The sequence below is a fragment of the Natator depressus genome, chromosome 5 (assembly GCF_965152275.1).
Source record: "Natator depressus isolate rNatDep1 chromosome 5, rNatDep2.hap1, whole genome shotgun sequence".
Classification (NCBI taxonomy): Eukaryota; Metazoa; Chordata; order Testudines; family Cheloniidae; genus Natator; species Natator depressus.
In genome coordinates this window covers 113941347-113968268 of record NC_134238.1, presented here as the reverse complement: position 1 = coordinate 113968268, position 26922 = coordinate 113941347, and the positions used below count along the sequence as shown (strand labels likewise).

The window sequence follows — 26922 nt, the reverse complement described above, 5'->3', positions numbered from 1 at the left end:
GTAAGCTCCTGCAATATTTTAACTTGATTTCTCCTATGTGATCAGAAATTATGAGGCCTAAACATATCATTACCAGACTTCCTTATTGGCTGTAGATCCAAATAAACCTGAGATGACCATGAGAAATTGCTCAACCTAGTCAATCTTTTGCTAAGGAAGTTCTAGTCTTTTATTTATTTATTTTTAGCTACCTGCCTGTTCACTGAGTACAAAGGTTGCAAACAAAGTAAAGTGCTGTTGCAACACATTACTTCTTTTTAATGCACAGGAAACACACAACTATACATATGCTCTCTCAGAAAAAATAGAAAGGTAAGATACTTTATAGAATTTTTTTATGAAACCAATTTAATATCTTAAGTGTGTGGGAAAATACTTGGTTTGTATAATCTGGCTGTCAGATTGGAAATGGATCATACATTAAAGACGCTCTGGGTTCCTCAATCAATATGGACTCTTCACAAGCCAACCTACTGCATTATGCTTTGTTAGAAGATTAGAAAACAACCTGAGTCTTTTGGAAAGGAAAGATTTTCTGATTTTATAAACTACATTTCTTCCCAATTTACTCTTGAAAAATGCATATTTTATTGTTTTTTAACTAAATGTAGGAAGTGTAAAGGAACACATCCCTGTGAAATGAAAAATGCCATTTATGAAACATTTTCAAAGAAAGCACCTATGGGCTCAGATCTTAGGAGAATGTCAAGATATTAATGATGTACTGCCAGCCTGAGTTTTTTGCAAAATGACTAATTTAAAAAAAAAATCTATTTTCTAATAGATCATCCTTCAAATAGTACAGGGGTGGCCAATCTGAGCCAGAGAAGGAGCCAGAATTTACCAACGTACATTGCCACAGAAATACATCAGCAGCCCTCCTCAGCTCCCCCACCCCAGCTCCCAGCACCTCCCGCCCACTGGCAGCCCTGCGGATCACTGCCTCCCCCTCCCTCCCCGCACCTCCCGATCAGCTGTTTCTAGGCAAGCAGGAAGCTCTGGGGAGGGGTGGAGGGCATGGCGGGCTCAGGGGAGGGGGTGGGAAGGGGTGGGGTGGGGGCAGGGCCTGTGGCAGAACCAGGAATTGAGCAGTGAGCACCCTCTGGCACATTGGAAAGTTGGCGCCTGTAACTCCAGCTCCAGCGTCAGGCCTATACAAGGAGCCGCATATTAACTTCTGAAGAGCCACATGTTGCTCCGGAGCCACAGGTTGGCCACCCCTGAAAGCGTATTTGTTGATTTTTTTTTATAATCCTTTAAAAATTTTTATGAACATCTTTCTGCTCTTATGCTGATGTTTATATGGGTCTTTTCATTGTGAAAGAAACTGACCGATTGACTACACAAGGAAAATTTTTCGACAGAAATTGATTTTGAGTTTACAGTGTCCCTTTAATTCAGATGTACTGAACTTTGCATAATTTTCACCATTTAGCAACTTGTAAAGATTTGTTTCCCCTTCTCAAATTGCAAGAATATTCTGAGTCAAGATTGCTTTAATAGCCTGCCCTCCCTAGGTGTGGAGAGAAACCCACAAATCTCAGGTATGTTGCAGTGATGGGCGACAGGGGATGGATCACCTGATGATTACCTGTTCTGTTCAGTCCCTCTGAAGCACCTGGCATTGGCCACTGTCGGAAGACAGGATACTGAGCTAGATGGACCTTTGGTCTGACCTAGTATGCCGTTCTTATATTCTTATGATAACTGAAAGTTTCTATACAGCAGTGGTTTCAACCAGGAGGTCCGGGGCCTCCTGGGGGGCTGTGAGCAGGTTTTAGAGGATCCACCAATTATGACCAATGTTAAGACTCATTAGGGCAGAAAGCCAAAGCCCCGCTGCACAGGACTGTAGCTCAGGGCCCCGAACCCTGCCACCTGGGGCTGAAGCTGAAGCCTAAGCAATTTAGCTTTGCAGGGGCTCCCTGTCATGTGCACTCCCAGGCAATTGCCCTGCTTGCTACCCCCTAACGCCGGCCCTGGCTTTTATATGCAGAAAAACAGTTGTGGCATAGTTGGGACATGGAGTTTTTATAGCATGTTGTGGGGGGCCTCAGAAAGAAAATGGTTGAGAACCCTTGCTATAGAGCATGTGGAGTGAATGCAGCAGATGTACATTTCCAACACCAGTGGAGATACACAACTGGCTGGAGCAATCCCAATCTTCCTGAGGGGACAGATTGAGGGAGGCAGACAAGCAACTAGCTAGGTTTGGTCAGCAGGCCACACCTGTCAAATAGATCATAAGTATTATTTGAGATAAAGAGCTATAAACCAATGTGCCCAGCAAACCAAGTTTGCCAATGGCTAGGCCTGCTATCATGGTACGAGATTGGCTAAGTCTTCCTTTTACTAGTTTTGAGAAGAATTGAGACCTAGCTTTAAGAAGGAATTTTGATGCTGGAAAGTCTCTTGGGGTATGTCTACACTGCAGACCAGTGCGCTAAAAATAACTTTGAAAACATTAGAATCACAGGACTGGAAAGGACCTCTTATTCATCTATTTTCTAAGGTAAAGCTGTTTTCAGTCTCTCTTCATATGAGTTTTTCCACACCTCTTAACTTTCTGAACTCCCTTTAATTCTGCAATATCTTTTTAGATGGGGGTAACCAGTACCATACATAGTATTCCAGATAAAATCACATCACTGATTTATATCAAGGCATTATAATATTATCCACATTTATTATCACATTCTTTATGCATCCTAACATTTTGTTTGCTTTCTTGACCACAGCTGCACATTGTCCAGAGGTTTCACTGAGCCATCCACAGTTGAGTCTAGGTCCTTCTTCAGGGTTTATACAGTTAACATAAAAGAACCCTGTAAGGTGTCTGAGTTTTTAACTTTTTCCCCTCCACTGTGCATTACCTTACACTTATCAACATTAATATTCAGGTATAATTGTGTTGCCCATTCACCTAGCTTGGGTAAGTCTCTCTGAAGGTACTCATACAGTCATCTTTGGTCTTGACTAACCTAAATAACTCTGTGTCATCTGCAAACTTTTCTACCTTTCCCTTTTCCAGCCCATTTATAAATATATTACATAGAAGACCTGCTGTGAATCTTTAACCATGATGGATATTGACCATTTAATCCTGCTCTTTGTTTTCTGTCTCCTAGCTAGCTTTTGACCCATGACTACTGAGGGTTTTTTAGCAGCCTCTTGTATGGGACCATGTTTAAGACCTTTTGAAAGTCTAAATAAATCATCTCATCTGATTCTCCTTTATTCACAAGTTTACTAACAAGTTTGAAGACTGTGGATAGTTAGTGAGACACATTTTCCCTTTGCAGAAACCATGCTGCTTACACCCCATTATATCATGATCTTCCAGATGTTTTATTATTCTATTTTTAATTATTGTTTCAGCCAGTTTGCCAGGCAGAGATTTACTGGTCTGTAATTAACCTGATCACTCCTAGTGCCTATTTAGAATATAGTCCCTAAATCTGCACTGCATATGTCTGAAGGAGCCTAGATTCAACTTCCTTAAGGGGTCATAAAGTAATTTTTTCTAAACTCTGGTTTTCCTGCCAAATCTTATTTCTCCATCTCTAGTGATTTTGCCTCACAGGATTTTTGCCTTTCTTGAAAATCCAAAGATGCTGCATGCATGTATCCGTTAATACAGTTTACATGATTTGCATTCACTTTTACTTTATTACTTGATGGGTGGCTAAATCTTGCCAATAAACCCTGATTCAAAGGAGCAGATGGATCAGGTGTCATCTGCACAATTTCTGAGGTAGGTTAATCTTAAAATGAATAGCCTCTGTAAGGAAAGCCCTCATGATTTCCAATAGATAGGGTGTATCCTGGTTCAAAGACCCCAACATAGCATGTTGACCCATGGTTACCTAGCTCCAAAGCACAGATGAATAGGTCGGTGCATAGAGGGCTATCCTATGACAAGAATAACAGATAGCTTATGAGCTCCATTGACTGTGCTGGTCACCGCAAATACTGATCAACTGCACAAAAGCTGCCTGGTTGGTTTCAGGTTGGCTCAGTTCAATAAAAGCTGCAGCTATTTTGGCTAAAACACATCTTTCGCCCCAGTTGCAGTCTTATTTAGGCCCTCGGCAATATTTACGTAAGACAAAAATGTAGTAAGTTATGATGAATAATTTGTTTCAACTATAAATCAACAATTTTGTTTACATTACTAAAACAATCTTCACTAGGAGCATGCCTTTAAACTACTAATATAGCTACTTAAATTTTGGCCCTAACATGCAAAAATATTTTCTCTTCTAGATTTTGAACATGAAAATCCCTTGGCTAATGATCTGGATTGGAGCACTATTTTCCAATCCAGTCACAGCTGACTGCAATACTACTTCTCTTTCTGTAAGTTTTATAACCATATAAACTAATCTGTTTAATTTTTGCTCATTTTTGTAGAAGATCCATAGAAATTACAGGAGATGCCTTGTAGATCAACGACATTATGTATTTTAACAATAGTCCCATCTTCAACCACCTCAATACCTTATGGTGTATACATACAAAGCCTATATATAGCTATAGCTGGAGCTATAGAAAGATTGATATTCAACAACCTGACGGTAGAAACATATAGAAATGCAATAAACAACATGGCTTTTCTTTTAATTGCACAATAAACCAATGCAAATCGTTATGACAAGTCTGCACTTTGTAATTTATTGAATTGCAAACATGTTTGATATATTTATGTTTTCAGATCTTGATCCAAAACCCAAAGTCAACGGTCTTTTCCCTGACTTCAATCAGTTTTGGAGCAAGCTCAAAAAACTGCAAGCTGCTGAGCACCCTCAAATACCACTCAAGCCAAGAGTGTTGACAGAGTTCAGCACTTCAGAAAGTCAGCCCTACAGCTTTTGAAAACAATCATAGTAATAAGAGAATAGAATTTGATTTTGAATGCCAAAGAGAATTTTAATTGAATTGTTTCCTCCTTCTTGTATTTATATTTTGGGTGTCATGTACAGTCAGGTAATTAAACTGCTGTTACACTGATTACTCTGCTTACATTAAGGAAGTGACTCACTGCCTACATGTCTAGAACTAACTTTGCTATTTACCTTTTGCACTAACCTGTAGGAGAGCAAATTACACACACACACACACACACGCACGCACGCACAAGAGAAATCCACCATCTTGTAAAAATAAAACAGGTCTCAGTGTACTCATTGGTATGCAGAATAAAATCAGTACAGTAGGCTCTCAGAGCTGAGATGACTGCAGGTAGGTTAGTTTCAACCCAGAAAACCAAATTAGTTTAAGTGTCTTCGTTGCCATAAAGATTTAATCTTTAGTGAACTCAATCCTTCTCAAAAGGTCTGCCTGAAAATCTTATTAAAATAAACATCTTTACATATGGAACAAAATATGAAGAGAAAACAAAAATGAGTTAATTCTCAAACTCTTGTCCCCTTCCTTTCATTCAGTCACTACACCTTTCTTCAGGGATCTTCCAGTTATGTAGGAAGGCAGTTCTTTTTATACTCAGCCCCCTTCCCAACAGGCCTGGCCAAAACTTCATATTACATTCCTAATTTCTCTTGGTCATTAATTCCCAGCTTCACCCCCTCACCACAGAAGGGAGTTTCACCTCCCCCTCTTGGAATTCCACACTCCAAAACTGCTTCACTAGGGGCTTGTCTACACTTACTGGGGGATTGATGCATGGCGATCAATGTATCAGCGGTCGATCTAGCGGGTCTAGTGAAGATCTACTAAATCGACTGCAGATTGCTCTCCCGTTGACTCCTGTATTCCACCAGATCGAGAAGAGTAAGGCGAGTCAACGGGAGAGCATCTCCTGTCGACATCGTGTAGTGTGGACCCCATGGTAAGTAGATCTAAGTTCTGTCGACTTGAGTTACGCTATTCACATAACTCTAATTGCATAGCTTAGATCGCCTTTTCCCTGTAGTATAGACAAGGCCTAAGATGACTTCCACCACCTCAGTGACCATGTCCCTTATCCCACAAGTATATTTTTAAGAAAATCAGGAATGGGATAGTACTGGCCCAGGACAGATTTCCTTTTGGACCTCAAAGAGTTGGAATGCTTGGTTACAAGGGTTTTTTGCACTGTAGGTGCTTGTCACTGTTTCTCTTTCCTTCACCATCAACTCTCCCTACTAGAAAATAATTTGTAATTTTCTATGTTTATATTGTTTTTCTTTCTCCCTTCAACAGGTTACTTGTGAGGAATCTGGAAAGAATTACTCTTCTATCCCTACCTCTCTAAATAAAAGTGTTACTAAACTGTGTCTGAGTAATAACAACATTACTTTAAATGATTCTGACAAAAAGGTTCTTCAGCTATTTATTAACTTGACTGAACTCTATCTGAATGAAAATGCCATTACTGTGCTACATAATAATACCTTCTGCAATCTGTTAAAACTCACAGTTCTAGATATTAGTAGTAATTATATCAGTACAATCGAACAGGCTGCATTTACAGGCCTAAATCAACTATCCATATTGAATCTAAATCATAACAAAATATCCCAGTTGGATTCTGACACAATTACAACACTAAAAAACCTGACAATTTTGAGACTACAGGACAATTTGTTGAAGTACTTTGATGTAAAAGCATCATTTAAACTGATTACCTTAAATGGAAATCCATGGAATTGTTCCTGTGGCCTGCTCAGTTTACAGAAATGGTTGAATACCTCAAATGTGACAATGGGTAAGTTTTGACAACAGCAGCATTCAGGTCATTACACAATATCTTTCTTACACTGCAGCGCAGACCCTATAAATATAATATTTCATGACCTTTTTATTATTCATACTTTCAGAACATGAAAATGACACTCTGTGTGCGTATCCAGATGTCTGGAACAAATCTTCTATCAAGACAGCACCTATCCAAAAATCTGATTGTGACTCAAGAAGAGGCTCTATAGCAGTCACTACACCTTCCACATCTGCCATCAGTCCTAAAAACATTGCCATTTTAACATTCTCTCTCAACTCTTCAAATAACAATATTAGGAGTAATGCATCACATCCAGGTGATGTATTGATGTTTCATTTTAATACTTATAATAGCACCATCCAATACTAGTGCTATGGGACAGTTCTCTAAAAAGTTAGGGAGATGGGGATTGCTGTGCTCCTAGGCACAGAAATATTGTGTTCACATTATGTGGAATTTGTGTTATGTTTAACTTTATCAGGAGCTCAAAACTGACCTGAATTAGAACTCCACTATGAAATATTGTAAAATAATATCTATAAACTAATGATGTGAGAAGATTTGAGGTTCAAATAACCATCCAAGTGTTTGTATTTTAAATGAACTACAATCAAGCCACCCAGTTAAACCGCCCACAATCATCTACCCCTGAAAACAGGCTCCTTCCTATTTTTAGTTTTCTTCTTGGTATGTAAACAAGCTCTACTGATTTACTTACCCATACCCTTATCCCTGATCTCTGGTGTGTTCAGTGGGAGGGCATCATGACTGTTCCCACTCTACCCCTATTGGAAACATGAAGGAGCACTTACACCACTTTCTCCGCCATTGGTATCCCATTTTGAACCACCATTACTCCACTTGATACCCTTCCTCTTCCTTTTTACCCACAATTTATTCTCTACTTCATCCTCCATCCAAATGATTCTGCTCCCCTGCCTTTTCCCACTCAGAGTAGCAGCTCCACTTCCTGCTCCTGAGCCCATCTCTCCTCTGCACAAAGAGACCAATAGGACCGATGAGTGACTGAAATGGGAGAAAGAGACAGCAAGCTCTGGATCGTTTTATACCTAGGAGGCCAGCTCAGCCACAAAATCCCTTAGGATGCAGCAGCTGCCATAATTCCCTGGATACTAGCCAGCACTGTGAACACACAGGGTAGATTTGCAAATAGAGATTCTTGGCAGCTATGGTCTGTTGGGATTTTCGTCATAAAGGAAATATATCTGGAGAGATGTGCAAAATGAAAAAAAATTAAAAAGTGACTATCTGGGTATAGATGTTCTTGAGGGCAATCATGTCAGCTTGAAGTGTGAAAATGAAAATGAAAGTCAGTTACATGTTCTGTTGTCCTATTCCAGGGATGAATCTAAAGTTCACTTAAAATCTGAATAATGATTCATGGAATATGCCCAGAACATTTCAACAGACCTTCGGTCCTGAAAGGAAGTTACTTATTTAAACTTGACCACACAGCACATTCTGAGTATCTAGAGAGTTAAAATATGGACTTAGGCACCTGCAAGTAAAAAGTTTGTCCTCGGTGCAGAGATTTTGGTTGTCCAAACATAAGTATTCTATTAATGCTGTACAAAGAGTCTCTATCACTTTGTTTCCATGAGTCCCTAATCAGGCCATGAAGCAATTAATATCATAGCTCTTTTGGTATTATGCAAGGAGCTGGTTATTTTGGTTTAAGATATTTAATTTAATGTGATTTTACTTTCTTTTGTATTCTTAAAGGTTCTCCACCTCTTGGCAAAACTTGGGCCTTTCTTCTGGGTGTTCTGGTGTTTGTCCTAAGCACTTCACTACTGATTTTTATTGCCATAAAATTCCCACTGTGGTACCTCTACTTGATCAGCTACAATCACCGTCGTCTGCAAGAGTATGAACCAGAAATGTTTGATAAGGAGTTCACAACTGATCTGAGCACTTTTCCATCAGTATCAAATACCAATGAGCACGATGCCATTGTAGCATTTGAACAAACTCATACATTTGTACTTGAGGAGGATGGATTTATTGAAGACAAATATATAGACGACCCTGGATTAACTGAAGAGGTCTAAATTCTTATATGATGGATGATAATTTGGCTTTTCAATAGCTGATTATATAGGATCAATCCATTCAAAATCTTGTATATAAATATATCTAGCATGTATCACAGACAGAACTCAAAGCTCTCAATCCCTCTCTTTTGGACAAATGTGTGGCACATGTTTTAACTGTAGGAGGTAAGAAATCTGGTGTTGTGCATGTATTACCACAGTAACAAATATTTCAAAGTACATAAGCATATACTCCATATGTCTGACACTAAAATCTCACTGTTTTATTCTAGTGGGGGAAAATAACACCTACTTCTTATATAGTATTTTCATCAGTAGATCTCAAAACACTTTACAAAGGTAGCATCATTACCCCTGTTTTACAACCAGGAACTGAGGCACAGAGTGGGGAAGTAACATGCCCATGCCACTGGCAGAAGTGGGAATTGAACCCAGGTCTCCTGAGTCTCAATTCAATGCTCTATCCACTAGGCAAAACTAAAAACATTGAGTATCTAAGCCAAGTTCAGTTTTCTTTATTCATAAACAAAAAGTATTTGTTTGAGTAAGCAAAACAAATATGCTGTCTCACCCCCATCATTTAAATGCATTCAAGGACAAATTACCATTATTATATACCAACCACCTTTTTATCTTATCCCATGGTTGCCTGATGTCTTTTTTCTTAACAGGTTATGAATATCTGAAAACTGCCAATGCAGTACATATTTTTAACAATTTAAAGAAAACAATGAGAAATTTCCATTATTAAACTGAAGGTAGATGAACCTCTTCACGATTTTCAAATGTGCTTAAAATCAGGATGTTGAGATATAGGAAAACATCATTTTATTTAAGGAATAATTTATAGTAAATGAGAAAATAGACATTTGTTTTTAATATTAGAAGAAAAATGTATTTCGTATTATTTCACAAAAGTGTTCATAAAATACAGCCAATAGCAAAATGCTCCACATTTTTCATCACTTTTTATTAAACTTTTAAAGTCACAAAATCTTTATGTTGTATAAAAAACAAAACTTGAAACATTAATGCCCCAAATGTATCCTCAAATAGACCCACTGGAATAAATGCTATTGGTTTAGGCATGTCTGAGGACAGAATTGGCACCAACTGTAAAAACAAATACACTACAAAAACTCGTGGTGTATTTATAAAACAGTTAGCAGGTATGTGGTCATTTTTAGTGTATTTAGAAATCACTGAATAACTGATTTTAATTGTGTTATGAAGGCTATGATAACATTTGTTTCTTTCAGTCAGGAAGTCAGACTAACTATAAAGCAATCCTGATGAAACAAAATGCTGTCAAAGAACAAAGTGTTTGTTTTTAAAGGAGACATTGATTCTTACATAATGTTATTTTAAATAACTTCATTTTTGTTGTACTGAATGACATATTTAATGAATACAGATGCAGTAGTGACAGTATAACCTGTAGGATTATTGACCTGATAATTTCTGATTGACTTAGAGAACATACCCATTATGTGTTCATCTGATTAGAAATCAACTTCTTTATTAAAATATATTGAACAATATTTTATATGTACTTTAGAACTATGCCGTACTTTAAAAAGTTGACTGAGTGAGTGAAGTTTTATTTCCTACAAACTTTATTCAGTGACATTTGTAGAGCATACATGCAACTCGTAGGCAATATTTTTCTGAGTTAAAAATCCCACAATCAATCAGATCACTTCTTCACTCTTACCCATTTTAATAAGCTACTTTATGCTAAAATTCAATTTTCTGATATTTGATGTACTTACGCTTGTCTCTCTGTAAAAATCATATCAATACTCTGAGCTTCCCGGTCATTTTGAGTTTTTAGCTGTTAAAAAAAAAAATCAATACTCAGTAACAGATTTTTGCATGAAAAGATTCTTGCCACTAATGAAAATATAAACAGTATCCATTCATCCAAGGTTATACAAGCATTTGAATGAACGAAGGGAATGGAAGACCATAATGGAGATGGGAAGGAATAACAGCCGCCTCCTACCACAAAGGCCTATCTGATGCGGCAGAGATGGATTCTGTAACTCTAATTCCCATTGGAAGCCTGCATTTGAATAGGGGCTGTAATCACAGAAACTGCACATCAGTGTTTTTATTAATAATCAGGTTGGATCACTTAGGGTAAAAATATTTTCACTCGCTTCTCGAGCTCCTGGAAGCCTCTTTTCAAAGAAAAGTTCCTTCTGACTATGAACACAGTGAGCACTGGCGCAGTCTTGGTGCCTGAAGGCTTCCTCCAGCAAACTTATGAAATCAAGAAAGAACTTCAAGGGAAAGCACAGCTGATATGTCTTTGCTTTTGAACACACCATAGGTCCATTAATGCACTATTGCTTTGGAGTCACTTGAAGGGCAGAGCATGGAGGAGAATGAAGAAAAACTCAAGAGCCTGGGGAATTCTACAAGCAAGACTGGTGCATGTGGTCAGCCTGTCAGGTGGTTAGTTTTCTGTGCCCTCCACCCAAATACTGTGTGATATATGTGAATACTGGTACCTTGGGTTGGGAGACAGACCTCTCTTACCTGAAATAGAGAAATATCATGGGCTTTGAGGATAATTCTAAGAGCAACTGTGTCACTGACCAACAGATACCCCAGCATTAGGGTCGAAACAGCTGGATGAAAAGGTTTAGTCAGTCTTTCAATAACTGCAGCTATGCACATGTTGTTTTAGGATGTAAACCACAGTATTTTAACACAATGAATATGGGATCCCAGGATACTACATTTAATACCCCATGCAGTGTTTTCAGGGTATACTCAAGATCTAAATTTTAGACACGCACTTCCTTGGGAAGCAAAAAAGAAGAACTGAATTCACTGAAAACAAATAATATCTTGATGAGTTTTTTACAATAGAAACTTTAATCTATTTAATTTTTTAAAAACTATCAATCCTGTTTCTGGAAAACAATTATCAAGTGTTTGCTAAACTTTGAGACAACAAAGAGTTTTATGCTGTCATAATTCTATAACTAAGGCCTCAGTCCTCCAAACACTTACACATGTGCTTAACACAACACACACAAGCAGCTCCATTGAAGTCATGTGGGTCCCAACCCTGCAAACTCTTACATACTTGCCTAGCATTACTCACCTGAATAATCCCATTACAGTCAACAGACTGTTTAGGTCAACAAAATCATGCATATGCACAGACATTTGAAGGACTGAAGTTGTAATGTATATATATATTTTTATTGTAAATACTATATTACCATGGCAAATACTCAAACTCTTACCATATTATAATCGCTCATCACTTCTTCCATATCTGTATTGGTGTTAAGTTTATCCACTAGCTGAAACAAGAAAGAAGCTCAAACAGTTAATGCTCTGTTCTTTTTAATTACATTAAAGAAACATACAAGAAGTTAGAAAACTCTTAAATCATTCTTTGAAAATGTTACAAAAGAGATGACTGGTATGGTATTGCAAACAAAAATCTGAAATTAGAAATTTTAATATACCATATGTAAGCTTCATATTTCATAATTCTTACAAGTTCTGTATAACTGTATAGAAAATTAATACTAAATAACATTAATATTACAGAAGTGGTATTGATTTCTCACATCCAAAGCAAAGTTGATTATTTATAATATCCAGTACATTTTCTTTTTTCTTTTTAAATACTCTCCTTGGTTTCCCTCTCCTTCTTACAAGCCTCAAAATATTTTTTCTCTCTATTGATTTTGTCCTTTCCTGTGGACATAGAGAAAGAAAGGCTAATTTTCAACTCCACGTCAAATTTGAAACAAAATGTATCTGTCCAATTAGCTTAAATCTCTTAATAACTTAACTATGGCTATGAACACACTTCAAAATAGTGCTTGTTAGTTAGGCAACCACTACTGCACAACCAATAGAAAACACTGTTTTTATGATTCTGTGCAAGCATAGGTTATTCTTTGGGATTTTTAAAAACAGTAAACTGGAGCACTGAACAGTATAAAATTCCTCAAAACACATCCTCTTTGCCCACAGAGATCAGCTTTCTTAGAATACAGAAGGCATTCTACATCACATTGGAATGATTTTAAAGTAACTAACATTTCAGGTCTAGGCAACTTGACAGAATCCTTTTAAAGTCACAATATTGTGATGCACTTGTACAATAAAGTTGTAGAATATTGCTAAAAATTTCTAGATCCATAAAGAGATAACACTGTAGCATTTAGTAGTGGAGGTATCAGTGTAGAGGTGACCAGATGTAAGGAACCAGACCGCTGACATGTAAAATTAGACAGGTTTAGAGGATTTTGTTTTTGTTTTTAGATAAGGGCTGGGGGAAAGCTGACAGGTGCAGAGGAACACAGTTTGGGCAGAGACATCCCTTAGGGATGAATTTATTAAAGGGGGACCTCCACATCCAAGTAAAGAGGATAGAAAAGAAGTTGGTAAAGTACAGGTAGAAGCTAGTCAGGAACAGTAAAGAATAAGAGATCCCATTTAAATATAACATATAAGAGCAAGCAACTGAATATTGACAAAATGTACAAGTTCTTATACACAAATGTGGGAAGTCTAAATATTAAGATGGGTGAAGTAGAGTGCCTCGCATTAAATGAGGCTATTGATATAGCAGGCATCACAAGAACTTGGTGGAAAGAAAACAATCTATGGGACCCTAAAAATCAGTGTACAAAATGTATAGGAATGACAAAGGAGGTAGTGGGGGAATTATCTCCATATTCACTGGATACATGTCATCTCAGGAAGGCATGCAGAGAGAATATTTCTAGACACCATAAATTATTGCTTCTTGGAGCAGCTTGTCCTGGATCCCACAAGGGGAAGAAGCAATTCGTGATTTAGTCGTAAGCAGTGCACAGTAAGCAGTAATCTGGTGCAACAGGGGAATATAGCTGAACTGCTTGGTAATAGAAACCATAATGTAATGAAATGTAACATCCTTGTTGGGCAAAAAAGACAGAGAAACCCACCACAGTAGCATGTGACTTCAAAAAGGGGAACTAAACAAAAATGAGAGAAATTAAAAGGAACAGTCACAGGAGTGAAATGCCTGCAAACTGCAGAGACTATTTAAAAACACCATAATAAAGGTTTAAACTAAATATATACTCCAAATAAAAAAAAAAAAACAAACAGTCAGAGGACCAAAAAAAAAAAAAATGCCACCATGGTTAAACACCAGAGTAAAAGAGGCATTTAGAAGCAAAAAGGCATCATTTAAAAATTCGAAATCAAATCCTAGTAAGCAAAATAGAACAGAGCATAAATTCTGGCAAGTCAAGTGTAAAAGTATAAGCCAGGCCAAGAAAGAATTTGAAGAGACACTAGCTAAAGACAAAAAAATAACGGCAATTAAAACAAAACAAAACATCAGAAGCAGGAAGCTTGCCAAACAAACAGTGGGGCCACTGAACGACTGACGTGCTGAAGGAGCACTCAAGGAAAACACAGCCATTGAAGAGAAGCTAAGTGAATTCTTTGCATCAGTCTTCACTGCAGAGGATGTGAGGAAGGAGTCCCACAACTGAGCCATTCCTTTCAAGTGACAAATATGAGGAACTGTCCCAGATTGAGGTGTCAACAGAGAAAGTTTTGGAACAAATTGATAAATTAAACTGACAGAGATGGAATTCACCCAAGAATTCCTAAGGAAATCAAATATATAACTGCAGAACTACTAACTGTGGTATGTAACCTATCACTTAAATCAATCTCTGAACCAGATGACTGGAGAATAGCTAATGTAATGCCAACTTTTAAGAAAGGCTCCAGACGTGATCCTGACAATTACAGGGCAGTAAACCTAACTTCAGCACCAGGCAAACTGGTTGAAACTACATGAAAGCTCAGAACTATCAGATTCAAAAATAAGCATGATATGTTGGTGAAGAACCAATATGGCTTTTGGAAAGAGAAATCATGTCTCACAAATCTAATAGAACTATTAAGGGTGTCAACAAGAATGTGGACAATGGTGTAATAGGACTTTCGTAAGTCTTTAACAAGGTTCCTCACCAAAGGCTCTTAAGCAAAATAAGCAAGCATGGGATAAGAGAGGTCTGCCCATTGATCAGTAACTAATTAAAAGTCAGGAAACAAAGGGTCAAATAAATGCATAGTTATCACAATGGAAAGCGGTAAACAGCGGGTTCCCCTAACGATCTGTCTCAGCACCAGTGCTGTTCAACATATTCATAAATAATCTGGAAAAGGGGGTGAACAGTGAGATGGCACAATATATAGATCATACAAAGTTACTCAAGATAGTTAAGTCCAAATCAGATTGCGAAGAGTTACAAAGGTATCTTACAAAACTGAATGACTGGGTGACAAAATGGCAGATGAAATTCAATGTTGATAAATGCTAAATAATGCACATTGGAAAACATAATCCCAACTGTACGTACAAAATTAGGGGATCTAAAGTAGCTGTTACCACTCAAGAAAGAGATCTTGGGTCATCATGAACAGTTCTCTGAAAACGTGCTTAATGTGCAGCAGCAGTCAAAAAAAAGCAAACAGAATGTTAGGAACCATTAGGAAAGGGATAGATAATAAGACAGAAAATATCATAATGGCACTATATAAATCCATGGTAGGCCCATACCTTGAATACTGTGTGTAGTTCTGGTCACTCCACCTCAAAAGATATATTAGAATTGGAAAAGGACACAGAAGGTCAACACAAATGATGAGAGGTATGGAATACCTTCCATATGAGGAGAGATTAAAAAGACTGGGACCGTTAAACTTAGAAAAGAGATGACTAAGGGGGAGATGACTATGAGAGAGGTCTATAAAATCATGAATAGTGTACAAGAACATAACCCAAGAACCGGGGTCACCCAATAAAATTAATAGGCAGCAGGTTTAAAACAAACAAAAGGAAGTATTTCTTCAAACAACAGAGTCAACCTGTGAAACTTGTTGCCAAGAGACGTTGTGAAGAATTCTGGGTTCAAAAAGAACAGATAAGTTAATGGAGGATAGGTCCATCAATGGCTATTAGCCAAGATAGTCACGGACAGAACCCCATGCTCCAGGTGTCCGTAAATCTCCAAATGCCAGAAGCTGAGACTAGATGACAGGGAATGGATCACTCGAATTGCCTTATTCTGCTCATTCCTTCTGAAGCATCTGGCACTGGCCACTGTCTGGAGACAGGATACTGGGCTAGATGGATAACTGGTCTCATTCAGTATGGCTGTACTTATGATGTTATATCAACAACTCCCAAATTAGCATTGAGGTCATTGATCAAATAATCAGAGACTTCACTGAAAAGCCAAGTGAAATTATTTTTTTCAAATGACATACTGTAATAACCATCAAATCCTGATATTGTTGGGGGAGGTTGCGTCTAACCATAAAACGACTAACATGTATGTGTGGATATACATATCCTTATGACACAACTATGCAAGCATTTGTTTCCTTTTTAATAAGTGAATTAAAGCAGTTTTAAACAATAAATCTTTCTAATGGAGAAACGTCATACAAAAAAAAATACTGACTAAGTTAAAACCAGTATGTGCACCATGCAAAAGCAGTGGGGGGAAAATCCAGTGTGAAACAGCTAAGAATAGCATACCATATTGTAGTCCGCTAGTTGACCTTGAAATTCTTTGATTTCACCAGCTAAAGTCTCTGCCCTAGATAAAGAACAAAAATTCAATTTTATGAGATTAAGTGTTTTATACAGCAAAACAAAATCAGAACAAGTATTCATTTCTATAGTTCTCTAGGTTGCATGGTATTGATATGCAAGTCTGATATAACAAAAGACAAGGTCCTGACAAGGCATTTGGGTATGTTAACATTGCATTAACTACAACATGACTCACCTCTTTTCATATGACAGATAGACAGAATTCTCCTGGTTATACATTTCTATTTCTTTCTGAAGTTTATTTATTTCTGTTGCGAGTTCACTTATTTTGCTTCTATAGAAAAGAAATATAAAAAGTTACTTGTATGTTTAAAATGTACAACTAAAATACTGTAGGATAAAGCTAATACTAGATTATAAATGTACATGTATTCAAGGCATCTCTCTTGTATTACAGATTGTCTCAAACAGCTCTAGGATCAGCTAAAGAAATTTTAAAAAGGGGTTCTATCTTGGATAAACTCTTAAACAAACAGTTATAAAGTACTGCACTAGGATAGCATAAAAAGTTCATTTTATTTACATTTAGAGTATTTTCTCCTCTTTGGTGTAAGTGTAAAGTAGAATTGTTCAGTTGTTCCAGTAGAACAATCCCACAACAGTTTCACAACATGGGTAGCCTCTAAATGTAAGAGGATATGATTTAGGAGTGCCCATCCAACACAGAAATTTTACTGAACATGACAAAGTGTTTTATAAGATACTTGGGCAATAATGAAAAATGTTAATTTAGCAAATTTATTCTTGGAATTAAGGGCGAAATGTACCCCAGGATAGAGCATCTACAAAGGCCCTCCTCATCCCAAAAAGCCTAATAACGGGGAGAATTTCAACATAAGTGAACAAGCCAACCTAATCCACATTAATAAGTATGGCTATTACTAGATTTATGATGTTGTATTTTATTCCTTGATATGGGTGTGGGGAGGGAGAAGACATTAACTATGCTACAGCTTGAAAGTGTTGTCACTAACGTACCTAAGCAGTCCAAGATAATAGGATTTATCCATAATCTGTCTCTGAGGACCTAACAAAGGAGAACAAGTAATATTTTATTAGAAGATAATGTGTTTTAATGAGACAAATTAAGTTCACAAAGGACGAGCTGAAGTTATACTCCAAACAGAGAACCAGCACCTTCAGAATGTCCTCATACAGCTTTTATTCAACCAATACAGATGAAATCAGAGATACATGTTAGGCTTTGGTGGGGATTAGATTACTTAAGCAACTGAAAGTTTCTGAGATGAATCTTGCAGGAAGGTGACTTCATCCTAAAAAGAGATGGAGGATTTATAAAACCTGCTGTAATTTGCCCTATGTGTGTTCTCTACCAAAACCAAGCACATATTAAAAATAAAGACATAAAAGTTAAAAAGCATCATAGAAACACTTAATTCAAGTACAGAGTTTCAACCCCACTTTGTTTTTCTTACGCTCCACCTCAGCTAAGCCTAGAATTTCATGTTCAGCTCCACTGCTGATCTAGTCTCTTCTATCGTTTAGATTTGGTTCCTTTATGCTGCTCCAGCCTCCCGCGCTCTGACTGACTTTTCTTGCGGTTTGTACCAGCCCAGCCATGCCATCAGGCTGAATAAGTCCTTTAAAAACACAGGTTCTCCCTGCCCTGCGCTACATCTCTTTTAACTCTTTGTATAAAGCTGAAATCACCTTGAGGTGCATCACATGCTCTCTCCCAGTTCTACAGGCTAAACATCACAGCACACAAAGAAACAGATTCTCCGCACAGCATAAAGTGGTGACATATGAATCAGCGGGCTCTCTCTGGGTGACAATCTACTGTAAGTCTAGCTGCTATAAACCTTCCTTTCTTTTTCACCTGCTCAGCAGTGATTTTAGGATAGATTCTCTTCTACAATATGGCCCCATATTGCAAATGGACTGTAAAGACAGCTGATCCTGCCAATGGGACTTTCACTAACTCCAAGCCACCTCCAACATAGGGGATATTTTGGTAACATGGTCATAGCACTGCTGTGTCCCAGAAATCATTGGTTGATGTACCAACCTCCTTGGAGCCATAGCCACAAGACATAGTATAAAGGACCTCTAAACAATGTTGGGGTCTGGGCTGAACCAGCCTTAGACATGATGAGTTACAAATAGTTCCTATTCACCCCATCTTGTCCCTCAGCTGTTCCCAATGCTTAGTGGGCATAGCTAAATTGGAGTCTTTGAGAGGACAGGGAAGAAAGGAGAGCAGCAGAATACGCACCCTGGACTTCAGAAAACAGACTTTGACTCCCTCAGGGAACTGATGGGCAGGATCCCCTGGGAGAATAACATGAGGGGGAAAGGAGTCCAGGAGAGCTGGCTGTATTTTAAACAATCCTTATTGAGGTTACAGGGACAAACCATCCCAATGTGTAGAAAGAACAGTAAATATGGCAGGCGACCAGCTTGGCTTCACAGTGAAATCCTTGCTGATCTTAAACACAAAAAAGAAGCTTACAAGAAGTGGAAGATTGGACAAATGACCAGGGAAGAGTATAAAAATATTGCTCGGGCATGCACGAGTGAAATCAGGAAAGCCAAATCACACCTGGAGTTGCAGCTAGCAAGAGATGTTAAGAGTAACAAGCAGGGTTTCTTCAGGTATGTTAGCAACAAGAAGGAAGTCAAGGAAAGTGTGGGCCCCTTACTGAATGAGGGAGGCCACCCAGTGACAGAGGATATGAAAAAAGCTAATGTACTCAATGCTTTTTTTGCCTCTGTCTTCACGAACAAGGTTAGCTCCCAGACTACTGCACTGGGCAGCACAGCATGGGGAGGAGGTGACCAGCCCTCTGTGGAGAAAGAAGTGGTTCGGGACTATTTAGAAAAGCTGGATGAGCACAAATCCATGGGGCCGGATGCGCTGCATCTGAGAGTGCTAAAGGAGTTGGCGGATGTGACTGCAGAGCCATTGGCCATTATTTTTGAAAACTCATGGCGATCGGGGGAAGTCCCGGATGACTGGAAAAAGGCTAATGTAGTGTCCATCTTTAAAAAAGGGAAGAAGGAGGATCCTGGGAACTACAGGCCGGTCAGCCTCACCTCAGTCCCTGGAAAAATCATGGAGCAGGTCCTCAAGGAATCAATTCGGAAGCACTTAGAGGAGAGGAAAGTGATCAGGAACAGTCAGCATGGATTCACCAAGGGCAAGTCATGCCTGACTAATATAATTGCCTTCTATGATGAGATAACTGGCTCTGTGGATGAGGGGAAAGCGGTGGACGTGTTGTTCCTTGACTTTAGCAAAGCTTTTGACACAGTCTCCCACAGTATTCTTGCCAGCAAGTTAAAGAAGTATGGGCTGGATGAATGGACTATAAGGTGGATAGAAAGTTGGCTAGACTGTCGGGCTCAACGGGTAGTGATCAATGGCTCCATGTCTAGTTGGCAGCCGGTATCAAGCAGAGTGCCCCAAGGGTCGGTCCTGGGGCTGGTTTTGTTCAATATCTTCATAAATGATCTGGAGGACGATGTGGATTGCACCCTCAGCAAGTTTGCAGATGACACTAAACTGGGAGCAGAGGTAGATACCCTGGAGGGTAGGGATAGGATACAGAGGGCCCTAGACAAATTAGAGGATTGGGCCAAAAGAAATCTGATGAGGTTCAACAAGGACAAGTGCAGAGTCCTGCACTTAGGACGGAAGAATCCCATGCACCGCTATAGACTAGGGACCGAATGGCTAGGCAGCAGTTCTGCAGAAAAGGACCTAGGGGTGACAGTGGACGAGAAGCTGGATATGAGTCAACAGTGTGCCCTTGTTGCCAAGAAGGCCAATAGCATTTTGGGATGTATAAGTAGGGGCATTGCCAGAAGATCGAGGTATGTGATCGTTCCCCTCTATTCGACACTGGTGAAGCCTCATCTGGAGTACTGTGTCCAGTTTTGGGCCCCACACTACAAGAAGAATGTGGAAAAATTGGAAAACGTTCAGCGGAGGGCAACAAAAATGATTAGGGGATTGGAACACATGACTTATGAGGAGAGGCTGAGGGAACTGGGATTGTTTAGTCTGCGGAAGACAAGAATGAGGGGGGATTTGATAGCTGCTTTCAACTACCTGAAAGGGGGTTCCAAAGAGGATGGATCTAGACTGTTCTCAGTGGTAGCTGATGACAGAACGAGGAGTAATAGTCTCAAGTTGCAGTGGGGGAGGTTTAGGTTGGATATTAGGAAAAACTTTTTCACTAGGAGGGTGGTGAAACACTTGAATGCTTTACCTAGGGAGGTGGTGGAATTTCCTTCCTTAGAAGTTTTTAAGGTCAGGCTTGATAAAGCCCTGGCTGGGATGATTTAGTTGGGGATTGGTCCTGCTTTGAGCAGGGGGTTGGACTAAATGACCTCCTGAGGTCCCTTCCAATCCTGGTAGTCTATGATTCTATGAGTCGTGAAAGGAATTTTGGGACCTAAACTGAACACCCTGGAATTAAAACCAACAGTTCTAGTTGTAACCCACTATCTCGAAGAAGGACATCTGAAGTCCCCTCACCCTGGAGCTGTATTTCTGACATCAAACCATAGTCCAATTGTGGGTGAGATCAATGTGATTACAACTGTATAAACATTTGTTGTATAGTAAAGTATTTAAATATTGTTCTGCAGTGCTTGAAAGAGACTCAATCTATGCCTTCTTCTTTTAATATTATTTTTTTCAAATGTCTCCCAAGAGATGTGAATACTATAAGCAGTGTTCAGGCATAGAGAAGTCTGCTACTTCTGAGTTTTCTAAAAGCAAAGATAGTAGAAGGAGGGACTCATTAATGTGTCTCTCCCCCCCCTAATCCCTATTAGTTGTAGTTCCTTACACTGCAATTTGTTCAGTTGACTCCTTATTACTCTTCCTTGAAAAACATTTCAGATACCTCACTAACTTCCACACTTTCTGTGATTCATGTCCTCGAGTCAAAATGTGACTTATTTGAAGCTAGTGGTGATTTAGTGCGTTCTAAAATTGGGGTATTAGAAAAGAAGGTAGACAATGTAGAACAGTCTACAAAATAACTGGAGAATAAAATTAACATTTTGCAAGATCAGGGTGAAAGTATGAAGTCTCTTACTGGAGTTCCTTTCTATGCATAACAGTCTACTCGATCATAACCTGAAAACTATAGAGAATAATATGAAATCTGAATCATTTAATGAATTTGCTTTAGTCTTACACAAATATTTGAGTTAGACATTTGACTCACTTCTGTGTGTTTTGAAATGCTTTAGGATTCCCATTTAAATTGTTACCCTGTGTCCTTTATTCTGACTCTTCACAAATTTGGGGAAATCTTATTGTTATGATTCATAAAGAGTCATAAAAATAATCTGAAGTTATAAAAGAGATCTTAAAGATTGTTTTAAAGATACATATCTTCTCTGAACTTGTAAAATCTATTTATACACAGATAAGAAACCTTTGACTTTGCAATCAGAATTTTTTCTTTTGAGTTAAAGGTGTCACGATCTTTATCAACTAAATCTTTCTATGGTTGTAAATAAGGAAGTATAATCAAACTCAAGATACAATACATTTTCTAAGTCCTCGGACCAAGGCCTTAATCACTATATGCCATTCATCCTGTTCCCTGATGGCCAAAATTTGTTCTCAACTTCAGCAATGTAAATTTAGAGTATGTCCATTAGCCTTAATGATTCACTCTGAATTTTCACTGTGGTAACTGAAAAAAGAATTTATCCTAAAAGGAGAGATGGAATCACATGATGACCCATTGATTCACTCTGTAACCCTGCCTCATTCAATACACAAAATACATGCACTAGCACAAGAAGCAGATTTTTGAGGGCTTCACTTTGCAATCTTAGTTTTCTTTCTAAAAACTACAAATATTCCACACAGAAACTATGCTAAGAGAAAAATGATAAAACACAGACATTCAATAACATGAAACTATTTTCTAGACAGTTGTAAGACCCTCTGTCTTGCACAAGATGTGTACTCAGGAGGCTGGTTCATTTGCCCCCTTGCCTCATTCAATACGAACATTAGTAGATCATAGTAGATAGTAGTAGATCATATAGATTAGTAGATCATATAGATTAGATTATCATAGTAGTAGATCATATAGATTAGGCAAAGCTCCAAATTCCACATGAACATCAAACTTTCTATGGAATGAGACAAGGCTAAGATTCCATACACACCCACCCAGACAGAATATTCTATTCAACTAATTCACTTATGCTTGCATGATATGAACAGAATATAGTAAGGCCGTTATTCAAATAATGTGCAAGACGTATTTTTAAACCCCTATACATTCTGCCAAATCTGCCCAAGGACCTCTAAAAGGCACATGTCTGACCTAGTGACTATCAGTGCTAAATTTCAAGTTTCTGTCCCACACTAGAGGCACTAGAGCCACAAAATACCCTCTGCCGTCCAGGTTCCCCAAAATTGTATTGATTCAGTGAGAGTGTTAAAAAAATCTTCCTGTATTAAGATGAGAATTCTTCATATATTAAAATACCTTTCACTCCAGTTTTCATTCCACTTAACCCTTGTTGTGTCACTGGACGGTCTGCAACTTTAATTTGAGATGACAACACCCCTCCAGTACCTAGGAGACCACCACGAGTACCAGGCCGTGATGTACCAGGGGGCATCTAGACAAAGACAACAGAATAATAAACCAGTTGTTATATTTATGCAGTTGTTAAGAGGAACATTTAAAAGCTTGTCTGGATTGTTCTAACAATTAGAAACTAACATATGTATTTTACTTAGTACACTAGATCTTTAGCGGTATTTTTCTTGCAGGTGACAATTTATACCAAATATTTTAGAAGTAAATCTAAATATTATACTATCAAATCAAAACTTCTAGCACATACATCTCTCTATATTTGTTTTTGAGACTCGAGGCTATTTTATTTGCATTCTTGATGTTCTTTTTCTTCCTCAGGTTTGACCTCTGCCCAAATGATAGTGTAAACTGAATTCCCACTGTTCATGCTATGTGGTTATCTTTTAGCAGTTAGTTCCAATAACACTCTCCCCCCCACCCCCCCGCATTAGATTTAAAAAATCTGTTCAGTGAGCCTATTATTTTAATTGTCAGGAAAAGCAAGATTTTCCTGTCCAAAACTTCCATAAAGCTCAGGTTTCTACTTATGTGTTGAGAAAAACATACAAGTCTCATGCTCAGGCCTCACATATAATGCTTCTCTTTATTGAAATCACCTACTTTTTATTAAAATCTCCTACTTCAACAGAGGTGTAGGCTAAAAGCAACCTACTGGCTACCAAAAAGTGCATAAATTAAGGAAGAACAATTTGCTGCTCTTCCAAACAAATGTCTCTAGATGGCTGGAGAGGAGAGACTGTTAGGGAATTGGATTGTACTGTGCAACTGGACTGTACTGTGAAAGCAAAAGTCCAGCCCTGTTTATTCTAGTCCCAAAGTGCATCAGCAGATGCCTTAGGACTTCTGCAAAATGCATTTTGCTCCTTTGCGGATACCAGATGTGGGAGGCACTAAGCTTGTAGATCCAGTAATCTTTAAGTACTATGGGTTTGACCTTTACTTGGCCTTTGCATGTCATACCAGAATAAAAGGACCAGAGGCAATCTGAAGACCCAGTGTAAATTACTCCCATGACATGAACAAAATCATAGGGGAAGGCAACCGACAAAGGGTGACATGACACCTCTCTAACAAACCAGATCTTTTTGCTTTTTCTACTAGTAACTCTAAAAGATATATTTCATCCAATATATGGCAATAACAGTTTCCACCCCACCTCCATTTAACATACAATAGACAAATCTTCTTGGAATGAAGAAAGAAATATGAAGTACCAGAAAAGAATTCAAATTGCTACCTTCAATTACAGTTACTACTGGCACCCAATTCTTCATGACAGAAACATCAGGATAAAATCTAAACATTCAAAACAAACATATTAAATCACTTTAACACACCCCTGTTCCCACTCTGGCTGCTGCTGGAGTCCGTAACAAGGATGAAGAAGGCCTGGTTGTCAGCCCAATTCCTCCTCTTGAAGTAGGACGAGCTGTGGGTGGCTTGTGATTGCTTGCCATTTTCTATTTATTTTAAACTTCTCTCTGGAAAGAAACATATGATGCTCATGTCCTTTAATTAGAACTGATCCTTTATTAGTGACGCCCTCCACTACATTTCTAATCCTTTACATTACTAAGGGAGCTTGTTGTATGCTGGGGAAGGAATGGAGGGTGTTGGACAGCTGAGGGTATGAGGAACATATAGCAGATATAAGGTGGTACTAGGGTATATAAGGAGTATAAATAATGTGTGATGCTGCGGGGAGTACTGGGTATCTAGGGAGCACCGTGGGAATACTAGAAATACTCAAGTGGGTGGGGAGTATAAGGTGCAGCACAGGGAATGTGGGGGGAATACAGGGAGCAGCAGGAAGTATAAGGGGTGGCACTGTAGGTTGTGCGGATTACATTGGGGCTACTAGGAGGATGGGTGGGTAGCCAGGGTGGCACAGGGAGGATGTGGGTATTGGGTGCTAGTGTTGTGGGGGGGAGGGGTTACAGGTGGCACTGTGATATGTGGGGGAATACAGGATGGCACTGTGGGGGATATAAGTGTGGATAGGCTATGGGAACTGTTAGGGGATACTGGGGTGGCACTGGGGAAGATGGGGTACTAGGGCTCTGGGGGCATATGGGGTGGCACTGGAGGTGTGAGAATATAAGGTGGCACTGGGGATACTGAGGTGGTATTGGGGGCATTAGGGTGGCATTAGGGGCTGTTAAGAAGTCCTAGGAGTGACACAGGGGCTGTGGGGAGATACTAGGGGTGGCACTGGGGAAGATGGGATACTAGGGCTGTGGGGGGGAATATGGGCTGGTACTGGGAGTGTGGGGAGAATTCAAGGGGGTACTGGGGTAGTGCTGGGAGCTTTGGGGGTACTGGGGTGGCACTGGGGCAGTGGGGATTGTTAAAGAGTACAAGGAGTGACACAGGGGCTGGGGGCAGGGTTGCCAACCCCCCAGGATTGGCCTGGAGTCTCCAAGAATTGAAGATTCATCTTTAATTAAAGATTATGTCATGTGATGAAATCTCCAGGAATACCGCAAACCAAAATTGGCAACCCTAGTTGTGAGGAGTACTAGGGGTGGGCACTGGAGGAGTATGAGGGGTGGTTGGGCTATGGAGACTGTTAGGGAGCACCAGGGGTGTCACTGAGAGGTACCAGAGAGGGGCGAGGGACAGGGGCTTCTACAGGTAGTGCTGGGGGCACTAGGGATGGAGCTGGTGGGTGCGGGCACTAGGGGTGGCACTGGAGGGCACTAGGGATGAAGCTAGTGGAGGTCGTCACTAGGCAGTGCTGGGGGACATTAGGAGGTGGCGCTGGGGGGCACTAGGGATGGAGCTGGTGGGTGCGGGCACTAGGGGTGGCACTGGAGGGCACTAGGGATGGAGCTGGTGGGTGCGGGCACTAGGGGTGGCACTGGAGGGCACTAGGGATGGAGCTGGTGGGTGTGGGTCTTAGTGGTGGCATGGAGGGCACAAGGGATGGAGCCGGTGGATGCAGGACACTAGGAGGCAGTGCTGGGGGCACCAGGGATGGAGCAGGTGGATGGGGGGCACCAGGGCACCGCAGGGGGCACTAGAGGCGGCGCTGTTGGGGGGCACTCGGGGCGGCGCTGTTGGGGGGGGCGCAGTAGGAGCTGGCACTAGGGGCAGTAAGAGGCGGCCCTGGGGGGGCACTAGGGATGGAGGAGGTGGGGGGAACGACACTAGGGCAGCGCTGGGGGGGGGGGCACTAGAGGCGGCTGCTGCGGGGCGGCTCCCTCCCGGGAGGGTCACGGGAAGAGTCGGCTCCGGTCCCCGATTCTCCCCATGGCGGCTGAGCGCCAGGCAGGAGCGCGGGGTTCCGCCCTACCGGGAAACGGGCCCCCAACGCGGGCAGCGGCTGGAGACCCGGCCCCGCGGTCTCACCCGAGGCGGCCGCTCCCCAGGGCCAGTTGGAGCCGATTTACCTCCTTGGCGACCCGTCCCCGAGCGACAGCAGTATCACAGCAACCGAGCAACCCCGCCCCATTGCCCCAGCAGCCAATCGTCGGCCGCGCTCCTTCCACTCTCGCGAGAATCTGAAATCCCGCCGCCTCCCACAGCCAGGAGCGAGACCTCGAGTCCCGCCCCCGCTAAGAATATACAGTTTACCCCCCAATAAAGGGAGAGGGGGGAAAGGCCTATGGGAACCTCCGCACAGAGAGGCGCTGGGAAAGGACATTCGGACATTGCAATTTGCGAGTCCTAACTTGCAAAGCTCCCGGCATTGGCTGTACTAAGGGCCTACCCATCCCAGCATGCAATGCGCCACCTTTTAACGGCTGTGCGCTACAGAGACTACAACTCCCAGCATACATCGCGCCATCTCCGACCGGTCTTTCCGCTCCACCTGGCGCTCCGCATGCTGGGATATGGAGTCTCCCCGCCTTC

At 40.2% G+C, this 26922-nt stretch overlaps 2 protein-coding genes across 5 annotated transcripts in view; one reads left to right on the top strand and one right to left on the bottom strand.

The window, feature by feature from the left end:
• IFT74 (intraflagellar transport 74) overlaps positions 1–26514 on the bottom strand; it is a 63639-nt gene extending 37125 nt beyond the window's left edge. For 2 of the 3 annotated variants that reach the window (XM_074953482.1, XM_074953484.1), the window contains exons 1-8: positions 26460–26514; positions 24405–24548; positions 22951–23086; positions 17438–17486; positions 16635–16733; positions 16382–16442; positions 12057–12116; positions 10566–10627 (exon numbers count right to left, since the gene is read on the bottom strand). In XM_074953482.1, the coding sequence (XP_074809583.1) occupies positions 10566–10627; positions 12057–12116; positions 16382–16442; positions 16635–16733; positions 17438–17486; positions 22951–23086; positions 24405–24524 (587 nt within the window). In that variant the 5' untranslated portion in view covers positions 24525–24548; positions 26460–26514. Of the gene's footprint in view, positions 1–10565; positions 10628–12056; positions 12117–16381; positions 16443–16634; positions 16734–17437; positions 17487–22950; positions 23087–24404; positions 24549–26418 lie in introns of all 3 variants that reach the window. The other variant, XM_074953483.1, reaches the window with a different exon arrangement.
• On the top strand, positions 196–12151 carry LRRC19 (leucine rich repeat containing 19). Of its 2 annotated transcripts, none has more exons than XM_074953487.1 (5): positions 196–312; positions 4267–4359; positions 6202–6706; positions 6819–7034; positions 8462–12151. In XM_074953487.1, exons 2-5 carry the CDS (start codon positions 4276–4278, stop codon positions 8788–8790), a joined length of 1134 nt encoding a protein of 377 aa, XP_074809588.1. In that variant the 5' UTR covers positions 196–312; positions 4267–4275; the 3' UTR covers positions 8791–12151. The 2 variants fall into 2 exon arrangements, with proteins under 2 accessions (XP_074809588.1, XP_074809587.1); XM_074953486.1 differs by lacking the exon at positions 196–312 and adding an exon at positions 2405–2512.
• Positions 26515–26922: the final 408 nt, after the last annotated feature.

Bases quoted from the DNA above. Each gene is read 5' to 3' on its own strand.
- LRRC19 (XM_074953486.1), top strand. From the start codon at position 2,420: ATGTCTACACTGCAGACCAGTGCGCTAAAAATAACTTTGAAAACATTA. The intron at 4,360-6,201 runs GTAAGTTTTATA...TCCCTTCAACAG, and splicing joins GCAATACTACTTCTCTTTCT to GTTACTTGTGAGGAATCTGG. The intron at 7,035-8,461 runs GTGATGTATTGA...GTATTCTTAAAG, and splicing joins GAGTAATGCATCACATCCAG to GTTCTCCACCTCTTGGCAAA.